The 13,076-nt window shown below is 42.3% G+C and overlaps 1 protein-coding gene across 2 annotated transcripts in view; it reads right to left on the reverse strand.

The window, feature by feature from the left end:
• SPMIP7 (sperm microtubule inner protein 7) overlaps positions 1-13,076 on the reverse strand; it is a 55,318-nt gene that overhangs the window by 12,008 nt on the left and 30,234 nt on the right. For both annotated transcript variants that reach the window (XM_086697116.1, XM_086697115.1), the window contains exons 4-7: positions 10,183-10,321; positions 8,083-8,150; positions 4,373-4,414; positions 3,052-3,159 (exon numbers count right to left, since the gene is read on the reverse strand). In XM_086697116.1, the coding sequence (XP_086553242.1) occupies positions 3,052-3,159; positions 4,373-4,414; positions 8,083-8,150; positions 10,183-10,321 (357 nt within the window). The remainder of the gene's footprint in view (positions 1-3,051; positions 3,160-4,372; positions 4,415-8,082; positions 8,151-10,182; positions 10,322-13,076) is intronic.

Consider the following 13,076-nt stretch of genomic DNA (forward strand, 5'->3'; position numbering starts at 1 on the left):
TTGCTTTTGAATAGGACGGCACTTCCATATCCTCTACTTAGCACAAAGTAAGTTTATGTGTTTCTGGGTTTTGGATTTTATGCAAATGGCATCATATTGAATTGCCTTTTGGCTCAATGCGGTATTGTAACATCAACAAAATGTTTTATGGGGCACCTGGGTGGCTCAGTCGGTTAGGTATCTGACTCTTGATCTTGGCTTAGGTCATGATCTCAGGGTTCGTGAGTTCAAGCCCCGTGTCAAGATCCATGCTGACAGTGGGATTCTCCATCTCCCTCTTTCTGCCCCTCCCTTGCATGGGGTCTCTCTCTCAAAATAAATAAATAAAACTTAAAAAAATATATTTTGTTTAGACATCTACATGTATGTAGTAAAACTACAAAACAAAGTAAGGAAAAGCACAAAGACGCGTGGCTTCTGGGTTGGGAAGCGGGATCTGGGTGGTGAGGCTGGGAGGCACCCACACACGGCTTAGAAGACATTAGTAAAGTACTAAAAAGTCAAATACTATTTCTTTAGCGAGGCAGGAAAACACAGACTTTTATTTGTTATTTCACTTTATATGTTACCTATGACACTACATATTTATGTATCTATTAATATTTCATAATAAAAGTGAAAACCATTTCTTTGTGTTAAAAGGTTAAGAGGACCTTAAACATGGAAACCGGATTCGAAACAAACTTTGCGAGCCTGGTGGCCCTCTAGTGGCCAAATCGGACAAGTGCAACCAACGTCTTCAATTTCTTTTCCGGGAGCCACGCATAATTTCACTTCCTCAGAAACAGAAATCCACAGCAAGCCGAGGTAGACTGGCCCAAAGTTATTCAGGCTAAATAGGATGTTTTACATCAAATTCTTACAATGCTTGCCAAACCCCTTTTCATTCTCTTGGAGGAATGACCCAAGAGAATATGTTTGGATTCTTTGGCCAGCATGTCTCATAAAATGTTGCAAAAGTTAAAGGCACATTTCAAAAGAAAAAAAACAAAATAAATCTTTAGACCTGTAGGATATTTTTAAGGTGGTTTCATCTTCATATCCTTTTAAAATCTTTAGAATTACTATGTTTAATAGCAGTAACTCCCTTGCAAAATTTATGGAAGAATCACACCAACTGATCCTTCCTCAAGACTCAGCTCAGATGTCACACGCATCCCGTGTGTCTCACGAGTGAAAGTGACCTCTCTGTGCTACTGAGCTTCGAAAACGCTAAGCTAACTTTTGGGGGGACTTCTTTCATCCTGCTTTTTATCGTAATTATTTGTGTGCAGCATTTATCTGCCCTTCAGATTCTTAAACTATGTGAGGGCCAGGTCTTTGTCTTTTGTATCTTTATGTTACCACAGTTCTTAACACAGTGCCTGGAGCATTTTACAGGCTCTCTTGCCTTTTCCTTTGGGTGTGTTATGTAGAGAGTTAAGTGAGATAAGTTACACAACTATATTTTAACGCCAAAGTTAGATTCGAAACATACTTCATAGTTTGCCCAAGTGGTCAAAAACTTTACATAGTCCGAAAAGGTAACAGGGAAATTTAAGACCATTGTGGGAGACGTCATTGCTTAAATTTAACCTGCAACAGAGTAAGTTCGAAGGACAGCTGATGCGAAATGCAACTTGTCTCATGGGCGCAACTGATGTTTAAAAAACAAACAAACAAGGAATCAATTAACATTGAAAATACTGTGGTAGTTCACACTTTGGCTTTGCATCAAATCTGCAAGTGTGTCTGTGTCTCCCGGCAGAAACTGCTGGGATAATATCCATGGCAGTCAGCAACTCAGTGGCTCATGAAAAGAGCACAGGATTTCAACTTCCAGCTGTATCTGGTGAGTCCTAGGGAAGTGACTGACCTCTGAGCCCCCATATTCCCATTGGTGAAAGCAAATATATATGTATCTATATATCTATATATAGATACATATATCTATATATATCTATATATATCTCTATATATATCTATATCTAGATATATAGATATATATAGATTATACATAAACATATTATATATATAGCTTAAAATAGTACACATTAAATGTAGTTATATATTATATATTAAATATATTTTGTATTTATTTTATATAAGATATATACTATGTACAATATATTATATAATATGATATATGTTTTATATATAAAGTTATATGTCATCTTATATATTTCATATATAATATATTATAAATTATAAGTTATATATTATATCTCTATGTTATATTATATCCTTCTGTATAATATATTGTATATCATAAACTGTTAAGTTATACATTATCACTTTTAAATTATATCATATCAAATTATATTTTTATATATAATATATATTACATGTTATAAGTTATATATTATATAAGTATATTATATAGAAAAATATATTGTATATATTATCTGTATATTATAAAATATAGATGATATAATATATTTATACCATATATAATATTTTATATATTATGAAATATAAAAATTTTAAATATACAAAATATTTAAAATATATAAAAAATATAAAATTTATATTTATAAAATATATAAATTTTATAATATATGAAATGTCTTTATAGTTTATGTGAATATATTTTTTACATGCATGAAAAACATGGAATATAAGATATATTACATTATTGTGCATCAAGGCACCCCGGTCCGTCAGTGCACAGAATTATGATCTCGTTTGTGGGGAGCTACGTTTCTTTTGGGACAGCAGGAGTCTTTCTTCTTAATTTTTTTTTCAACGTTTATTTATTTTTGGGACAGAGAGAGACAGAGCATGAACGGGGGAGGGGCAGAGAGAGAGGGAGACACAGAATCGGAAGCAGGCTCCAGGCTCTGAGCCATCAGCCCAGAGCCCGATGCGGGGCTCGAACTCACGGACCGCGAGATCGTGACCTGGCTGAAGTCGGACGCTTAACCGACTGCGCCGCCCAGGCGCCCCGGCGTCTTTCTTCTTAAACGACATTCGATGGCAGGCCATCTTGTATTCCCTCATTTATGATAAAGCCCATCACCGTGTTTCACCCCAAATGGCACTATAAGGGGAGTAATTACAAGTGGAACTCACCGACTTGTGTTTGTATAAAGAATCCTGGAGCCCCGAGGCTTGGCGAGAGATGTGATGTCTCCAAAGGGGTTGTCAACATCATCGGCATTTGTAGACTGCACACAACCCCTGTTTGTGTGACAAGAAAAGAAAACGTGTGTTTCTTCATAAGAAAAACAGAAGAAGAGGTAAACAGTGCCCTAACATTCAAAGGGAATCTTATTTGCTAAAATCGATGAAAAACTGAAACAGCAACAACGATAATAATAATAACCATGATGATAGAACAATTTGCCTTAAAAAACTAAGAAAAGAGATTTCCTCTTTTACAGAGTAATACCTGCCAGGCTCTCGTGATCTGAAGTTTGGGCCAGCGTGAGAGGAACAGGTGGATTGTGTTTTTGTGCAAAGAAAGAAGCTGTTTGTGCAGCCCAGGGAGGCTCCTTCACCGGAGGCTGGCCCCGGGGGGCAAGGCAGGGACTGGCATCCGCCAGAACTAACCGGGCTCCTGTTGGAGATGGGAACCTGGGCAGGTGCCCGGGAATCCGGGGCGCCCAGCCATGTGCCTTCAGGGCCCTGAGACCAGGCGGAGGTGCTGTCAGCCAGAGGGCGTAGTGTCCTTGTCCCGTTGCTGGGGCCACTAGTTGGAAAGAGTAGTCAGCTCCATCGTAGGGCAGAAGAGGCCACAGTAATGGCGGCAGCAAGGGCAAAGATTAAAGGCCCAGGGCCTCCATTTTCTTGGATTTACTCTGTTCCACGGCACCATGACCTGAATGTTTATGCTCTTCCCGTATTCCTGTGTTGAAATCCTAATGTCCAAAGGTGACGGGAGCAGGAGGTGTGAGGAGCTCAGGTCACGAGGGCGAAGCCATCGGGAGTGGGATTAGGGGGCCCACACAGCCCTACTACTGTGAGGACACGGTGAGAAGTCTTGTGACTTCTCCATGGAGAGCCACATTTAAACTCAGAAGAAAAAGGAGACACATTTTCCCGTACTTAGTGTTAGGGAGCACGTCGTATCTTCCGCATCGAGTATAAAAGCCTTTCTGGTTGACAACACCCAATATTAGGAGCATCCAGGGTATTTTACTTCATAAAATAACCAATTTGGGGAAACAGAAAAAATGCCGCTCCCCCTTTCTTTCTTTTATCATAATCTTTAACAAATCTGTGATGAAAGTCCTGACATTAAGCAGGCTCTGGGCTGGCAAAACGTTAGAACTCTGTTCGAAAGTATAAATTGTCTTAAACAATAAATTACAGACATGACTGAGCTGAAAGCAATTACAATTTAGATGTAAATCTAGTAATTTTTAAAACATTAAGAAACGGTATCACTTACGTATAAAGAGGGATGTATTTGCTTCTGGAACTTGGACTCACACTGAGAGAAAGAGAAAGTGTGCACAATGGAGTTAGTGACGTTCACTTAATAAGGGTTACAGTATTTCTCTTATTGACACCTCCTGGGATTTAATCTCTTTGGAGATGCCTCCTGGGAATTAACCTCTAAAAGTTTGTAATGTAGGCGCTCCTGGGTGGCTCAGTCAGGTAAGCATCCGACTCGGGATTTTGGCTCAAGTCATGATTCCACAGTTGTGAGTTCAAACCCCATGTTGGGTTCTGTGTTGGCAGTGTGGAGTCTGCTTAGGCTTCTCTCTCTCCCTCTCGGCCCCTCCCTAGCGCTCTCTCTCTCTCTCTCTCTCTTTCAAAGTAAATAAATAAACTTAAAATAAAATAAAATAAAATAAAATAAAATAAAATAAAATAAAATAAAATAAAATAAAATAAAATAATAACATAAAAGTTTGCAATGGTAAACAGAGGTGATTTAAAGATGTAGTTTTAAGTGAAAAGCCAAAGCAGAATAAACTGACTCCAAGTGTCATGGACACACGTGTCTTTGCTTGCTTTCTCTCTCTTTTTTTTTTTTTTAATATTTTTCAATCTTTATTTTTGAGAGAGAGAGAAAGCATGTGAGCAGGGGAGGAGCAGATAGAGAGGGAGACACAGAATCCGAAGCAGGCTCCAGGCTCTGAGCCATCAGCACAGAGCCTGACGCAGGGCTTGAACTCACGAGAGATCATGACCTGAGCCAAAGTCGGACACTCAACCAACTGAGCCACCCAGGTGCCCCTTTGCTTGCTCTCTTTAGCCCTATTTCAGAGCCTCCCCTCTTGGGTTACCCCCACCCCCTATTTTTTAAGGAGGCTTCACGCCTAGCACAGAGCCCAACATGGGGCTTCAGCTCATGACCCTGAGATCAATGCCTGAGCTGAGATCAAGAGTCAAGACACTTAACCGCTTAACCGACTGAGCCACCCAGACGCCCCCTAGGTTTCCCTTTTGCTGCACACCTCCTTAGTGATTGGTGGGGCAATATTTGGCAAAGCCCCTGGTTTGCTGAGACACAGAATCTTCACGTTGAGTGGATCCTACTGACCATCCAGTCTAATCCTCCATGGTGGAGATGAAACAGCCATAGCACGGAGTTCAGTGATTTGCACAAGATCCCCGTTATTTACAGCCTCACAAGGAACTCCAGGTCTATTTTGTATTTTCCCCACACCCACCCCAGAATCAGCCATTTCTCCAAGGGTCTCACAATTTCTTTGATCAGAGAATGGTGATTCAAAGCCAGCATGTGGGTGCTAGATATGGTTGTGGCTGCTGGGGTGTCCCTGCTCCGGGGTCCTCTGAGCGGACAGAGCTAGGGATGGGTGGATGTGTAGGAGTCTGTGTATACCCACATATTTATGTCTATTTCTGTATCTGCTATCTGTATTAAAGTAAACGTGAGTTCACAGGATACGTCCTGATCACCTCTTAGCCTTTCTCCCCTACTTACCTGTATTTCCTCCTGACAGCGTGAAACTTGCCTCCTGTTTCCCACCAAAAGTTTCATTTTGTTCAACCCTATATGTCAGAAGTATTAGAATCACCAACCCACTTCCCTGCGGGAACACACCCTGCGGGTACACACGTACCACCTGGAGTATAGCGCTTATATGCATGCATTCCTTTTGTCTTTAGCCTTACATTTTTCGGTCAAAATACTATTTCCAAATTTATTAGGGCCCAGCCTTTTTTAAGATCACCCGGTTTTGCCCCCATCCACTCAAGTGTAGTCATGTCATTTATTTGTAGCACGGATTCATTTGTCACAATCTGCATTCCATCCTGGATTCCCCCAGCACCCTGGGCAGGAATGTATGTAGATACATATCGGTGTTTCCATGTACGTACTTAGTTCATGTTGCCTTCAGTAAACTTTGTTCTTTGTGGTGGTTAGTTCTCTGGGTTTCACAAACACAAAGAGTCATGTGGCCACCATCACAGAACCATACAGAACAGTTCATGACCCTCATGTTCCCCTTATAGGCTCTCCATGCACATCCCTTTCCCCCTTCCCAACTCCTGGCTGCCATTTTTCTATCCCCTTCTTGTGGTTTTGCCTTTTCTAAATGTCATATAAATGGAGTCATACAATATGTGACCTTTTGGGTGTGGCTATTTTCACTGAGCAAAATGCATTTAAGATTCACACACACCGGGGCGCCTGGGTGGCTCAGTCGGTTGAGTTCAACTCAGGTCATGATCTCGCGGTCCATGAGTTCGAGCCCGACGTCGGGCTCTGTGCCAACAGCTCGGAGCCTGGAGCCTCGTTCAGATTCTGTGTCTCCCTCTCTCTGGCCCTCCCTTGCTTGTGCTCTGTCTCTGTCTTATAACTCTCTCTATTAAGAACAAATAAACATTAAAACATTGGTTGTATACTCATGTATATGTTTATCCACTGTATACTTTTCCACTGGCCTGTTGAAAGATACCTTTGTTGTTTCTAGGTTTTGGCACTATGAGTATAGCCATAGAAACATTCCCATACAGGTTTTAGTGTGGGATTCTCAGTGCAACCTTTGCATAGACGAAGGTTGCAGGATGAGCAGCATTCTTGAAAGTTTGGAGATGTGGCCTACCGACCAAGACGTAAAGCTTTTCATTCATCGGATGGTTTCTTATTTAAAAAATGCAATGATTCGTACAAACCGGAATACAAATTTCTATCATCTGCGTGAGTTATCTGCCATTTCACCACATGATGTAAATAAGATGCTAATAAGGTATTTTTGTTAGCGCTCATGTAATGTAGAACGGGTACCAATGCCTTCCATCTTTATTCTTTTAAAAGATATTTGAATATGATCACAGCGACATCAGCTTGCTTTGTTTTCGAGAGTCTTATATTTTTTGAGTGTCATACTCTTTTTTAAAAAAATGATTGCCGTTCAACATATATGCTGGAATCTATTTTTTATATTGGGATATTTTACACATTGGCAAAACATATTTTAAACGATCCTTATCAAGAAAATTACACATTATTTTTAGAATACGGCTCGGCAAAATCTAAGTTTGCTGACAAGACAACATTTTTCTCAATATTGTCACTATTTGTAACAGTAGACGCGGCAGTTAAACTCGATTATAATTTGGCACATTTTCACCTCATCTTTTTTTTTTTACTGATATAAAAATTCATTTTTAAAGGACAATTTATTTTTAAATGGTTGTGGTATATTTCATAGTCTAAATTTTAAGGAGGTGTAAGAAAAGGCAGGCAGGCATCGCTGAGCAACTGAGACAGATTTGAGTTCTCTTTCCTGTCCCAAGGATGGAAGTCTGAGGTCTCTGGAATATTCTCCAGAGGATACGCCCCTCAGCCCCTCTCTCACCTGTGGGCTGGAGCACCAGACATATTTTTTTTTTAATTTTTTTAAGTATTTATTTTTGAGACAGAGAGAGACAGAGCATGAGCAGAGGAGGGGCAGAGAGAGAGGAAGACACAGAATCTGAAGCAGGCTCCAGGCTCTGAGTTGTCAGCACAGAGCCCGACGCGGGGCTCGAACTCGCAGACCACAAGATCATGACCTGAGCCGAAGTCGGACGCTCAACCGACTGAGCCACCCAGGCGCCCCATTGAGCACCAGATATATTAATGACAAAGATGTTTTAGTGAAAAATTTAGTAACGAGATCATGAGGAGATAAAACTTACAAAGTCACTGGCTTGATGGGTGCCAAGAAAGATCTTGTTTGAAATCTGTCCCAGAGTCCACCAACCATCTAAAATCGGCATCAAAATGAAGGACATAGTTAATGAACAAGTTACTGTAAATTCTCATATATAATCTCCAGTGCTCTTAACAGTCCCCAGGGCATCAATGGTAAGCCCCAGGCTCCCAACAGAACGCACTCCCCAAGCATCCTTAACACTTCGGGGGTTTGCCCCAGAGCCCCTCTGGTCTCTGCTCTGCTCTCAGACCCACAGTTTCCCAGTTTGTTTTTCCACAGCTGGAATCTGCCTCATCATCCAACTCCTTTGGATTGAAGTCCTGACAAAGGTCTCATTTTTTTGTTTTTGACATTTTAATTTATTTTTGAAAGAGAGAGAGATAGAGCATGAGTGGGGAGGGGGCAGAGAGAGAGAGAGAGACACAGAATCCGAAGCAGGCTCCAGGCTCTGAGCTATCAGCACAGAGCCCGATGGGGGGGCTCGAACCCCCAAACTGTGAGATCGTGACCTGAGCCGAAGTCGGACGTTTAACCAACCGGCCCCAGGCTGGTCTCCCCTTTTCAGTCCTGCCCAGACCCTGAGCTTTGAACCTCATCTTGCCAGGGAGAACTTTGGATCCTGGTATGATTAATTAAATGCCAAATATAGGTTGAAAAAGTGACCAATTTTCAAAAGATGTAAAAATATTTTAAAGTAGGTGAGAGATTCTTAAAAACAGCCGTAAGAATCAAGGCACATGCGAATCCCGTGCCGAGACTTTATATTATTGTAGCCATGTTTTTCCTCTCTCGCTGCCATTTTTCTCTATAAAAACCAAAAAAGTTTTTCAAAATAATGTGGGCTTCTCACCCTGTGGTTCATGAACCTCTTAAGAGCCCCTGGTTAGAACCGTATGTCAATAGAATAATCTTCCTCTTTAGTGCTATGTTATTTTACATCGCAAAGAGCTACATTATGAGAGGTGGCCCCAGTGCTTGTCAGACTTCTGCGGGGCGAGGAACAGAACCAAAGGAAGAGAGGTCAACGGAAGGAGGAGCTAGATGCTTTGCAGGCACAGAGCAGGGACATCTAATCCAGGGTTGGAAAGGTAAAAGTGAGGTCCAAGATAACACCTGAAAGATTCACGGGATTTAGCCTGGAAAAATTGGAACACTGAAGGCAATGGAGCTCTGTTTGCAAAACAACATGGTGTGTTGAGGAAGAGCATGGCCCATGAGGCCTCCACTGAGGTTCTGCGTAGAAAGTGATGCAGTAGAGCGCAGTGTGGGGGTGGGGCTGGAGAAGCAAGAGGAACACAATGTCGGGGGCGGGGCGGGGGGGGGGAAGAGGGGAAGCTGAGTGGGGGCAAATAACAGAACTGGAGACATGGCCTGTCAAGGAGCGTGGCTTTCGCTTCATAAAAGTGATGTGTTGGCTCAGTTGGTTGAGCATCCAAGTCCTTGATCTCGACTGAGGTCATGATCTCACGGTTCGTGAGATTGAGCCCTGTGTCCGGCTCCGCACTGTCGTGGAGCCTGCTTGGGATTCTCTCTCTCTCTCTCTCTCTCTCTCTCTCTCCTCTCTCTCTGCCCCTCCCTCGCTTGTGCCCGTGTGCTCTTTCTCTTTCTCAAAACAAATAAACTTTAGAAAAAAAGTCCAACATAGACAATGTTAAAATATTAAAACATGGAACTCAGTTCCATAAGTGTACATATTTATGCATGCTTTCCATATTTCTTAAAATAGAATGAGTATTAAAGTTTTAGACTTCAGCTTAGAAATAAATGCATGGTGGGGCGCCTGGGTGGCTCAGTTGGTTAAGCGTCCGACTTCAGCTCAGGTCACGATCTCGCGGTCCGTGAGTTCGAGCCCCGCGTCGGGCTCTGGGCTGATGGCTCAGAGCCTGGAGCCTGCTTCTGACTCTGTGTCTCCCTCTCTCTCTGCCCCTCCCCCGTTCATGCTCTGTCTCTCTCTGTCTCAAAAATAAATAAACGTTAAAAAAAATTAAAAAAAAAAAAGAAATCAATGCATGGTTGCGAAAATGCAACTTTATATATAGGAAAAGGAATGATGCCTGTGCAATTAAGGTCCCTGATCACTGACCTGGGTTATTGCTGGTACCCCTTCATATCTTTTCCGTGTAAAGCACTGTGAAATCGGGTCAGCAGCTTTTTCCACTGTTGTTTCTTCTGGATCGAGTTTCGGTGGTAGCATCTTATCCCAAGGAACAACTTCATAAGCTCTGTGAAATTAAATAATTATATTTTATGAAAAATGCATATTGCAATTGGTATGAGTCATCGTGGTCTCATGGCAAGCAGGTAATTCTAAGGTGTCCCCCAAGATTCCTGCCCCCCAGGGGTACATGTCATATATAACTACCTCCCGTCTGGCTTGGGCAGAGCGGGTAAGTATGACAAGAGGTCACTCCTGCGATACTTTGTATGGCAACTTTATATGGAAAAGGGATTGTGCCCATGTGATTAAGGCCCCTAACTGGTTGACTTTGAGTGAATCCAAAGGTGGGCTTTCCTAAGTAGGTCTGACCTAAACAGGTGCCCCTTAAAAAGAGACAAGAACACACCAGACACTCTTCAGCTGTCCTTGAAGACACATCTCACGAGCCCAGCAGCTGGAACGAATGGAATTCTGCCAACAATCTCAGTGCTCCTGGGAGACAAGGATCCAGCCCCCGCTGACTCCCCAATTCTAGCCTGAGAAACCCCAAGTCTTGAACCCCACTGGGGCACGCTTACATTCTGACCACAGTCTTGTGGTCTAACGCTGATATGTGTGTGGTCATCTGCTACACAGCAGTGGAAAACCAATGCACCTATTTATATACATCTTATAGTTGACAAAAAAGAAAAATCATTTGACCTTCGCAGCAGGGCCGAAAGACCATTAACTGACAAATAAACAAACGATGGCTTAGAGAATGGAATTTGTTTGCTTAAGGTCGCTCAGCTACTGGTGGTGGACGTCAGGAGGCAAATGCAAATTACCCGCCTCTGAAGAGGGAGCCACGTTCCCGTTGTCCCACCACACCAATGGTACAAGGAGTCCAGCCATCTTAGTAAGTGCGAGGATTGTACACGTAGGATTTGGATCTAAAGGTACCATCTTTAGATGGTATTTCAAGTTTTGAAAGTTCTGCTCTTTTTGACAGATATACATGACCGATGCAGTGAAATAGACTCCAAACAAATATTTACTTGGAAATTACTATATTTCAAGCACTGTGCTAGGTGCTTGGGATAAAAGAGCAGATAAGAAACAACATACAGGGGCTCCTGGGTGGCTCAGTCTGTTAAGTGTCTGACTCCGGCTCAGGTCATGATCTCACAGTTCATGGGTTCAAGCCCCATGTCAGGCTCTGTGCTGACCGCTCAGAGCCTGGAGCCTGCTTCGGATTCTGTGTCCCCCTCTCTCTCTGCCCCTCCCCTGCTCATGCTCTGTCTCTCTCTCTCTCTCAAAAATAAACATTAAAAAAATTTTTTTTAAATTTTTTTTAACATTTATTTATTTTTGGGACAGAGAGAGACAGAGCATGAACAGGCGAGGGGCAGAGAGAGAGGGAGACACAGAATCGGAAACAGGCTCCAGGCTCTGAGCCATCAGCCCAGAGCCCAACGCGGGGCTCGAACTCACGGACCGCGAGATCGTGACCTGGCTGAAGTCGGACGCTTAACCGACTGCGCCACCCAGGCGCCCCTAAAAAATGTTTTTAAAAAAATACACAACATACAAATTATATTTGCCACCTAGGAGTGATGTGAGGATTCAATAAATTAATATCTGTGAAGTCAGACAGCACAGTGATGGCTCCACAGTGTGTTTGTTGGCGTGTATGTTTTCAACTCACCCAGTCCGAAAATTCCCGAAGGAAATCTAACTCTCATGAAATATTTTTAGTTGTAGCAAAAGCTTAAATGGTGCACTTTTCTGAACAATATCTGGATAGTGTAGTCAGAAATTAACCTGAGTTGAATTGAGTCTTCAAAGATGCATCTCGGTTTGAGGCTCTGATACATTTCATGAATACTTTATGGAGTTTTCCATACAGGGTACAAAAGTTTTTTTTTCCTAAGAAAACTTTTATATGACATATTTTGTTCCTTTTATTTTTTAAATGTTTATTTATTTTGAGAGAGAGTGCAGGAGAGAGTGGGGGAGGGGCAGAGAGAGAGAGAGAGAGAGAGAGAGAAACAGAATCCCAAGCAGGCTCTGGACTGTCAGCACAGAGCCTGATGTAGGGCTCAATCTCATCAACTGTGAGACTATGACCTAAGCTGAAATCAAGAGTTGGATGCTCAACCAACTGAGCCACCCAGGAGCCCCCAATATATTTTAAAAGAGATTATCAAATAGAATGATTTAAAAACAAAAGAAAGAAACAAACATAAAAAAAATTCTGAATAAAGCATCACAAATTTAGCCAAATCATTAACTGTTTCTCAAAAGACCACTGGAACTTTTTCTGATAGAAACCAAGATGAGAATACAGTAAGGGAAGAGCGCCTGGGTGGCTCAGTTGGTTGAGCAGGTGAGCATCAGACTTCGGGTCAGGTCATGATCTCTTGGTCTGTGAGTTCAAGCCCCGCATTGGGCTCTGTGCTGACAGCTCAGAGCCTGGAGCCTGCTTCGGATTCTGTGTCTCCCTCTCTCTCTGCCCCTACCCGCCCCCTCAAAAATAAATAAACATTCAAAAAAATACAATAGGGGATAAAATCAAAAGCCAGAGAGGAAATCAGAGGCCATTTAGTTATAATCCTTCATTTTTAAGATGAGAAACTTGAGGGCCCAAAAGACTGCAGGCTGCCAAAGCCCCAGAGATGGCAGGTAGAACCGGGGATCTCACCAACGGCCCCCAGGCTGTCGACATCTTCTCCAGAGCTCTTTTCTCAACTTGCTCTATGGTTCCGGAATCCAGCTCCATATCATGTATTTCTTCTTTTTTTCAATGTCAATGAAGTTTACTTGGCTTTTTTGAGTAG

This window comes from Puma concolor, chromosome A2 (assembly GCF_028749965.1).
Source record: "Puma concolor isolate L17-30 chromosome A2, mPumCon1.1.hap2, whole genome shotgun sequence".
NCBI lineage: Eukaryota > Metazoa > Chordata > Mammalia > Carnivora > Felidae > Puma > Puma concolor.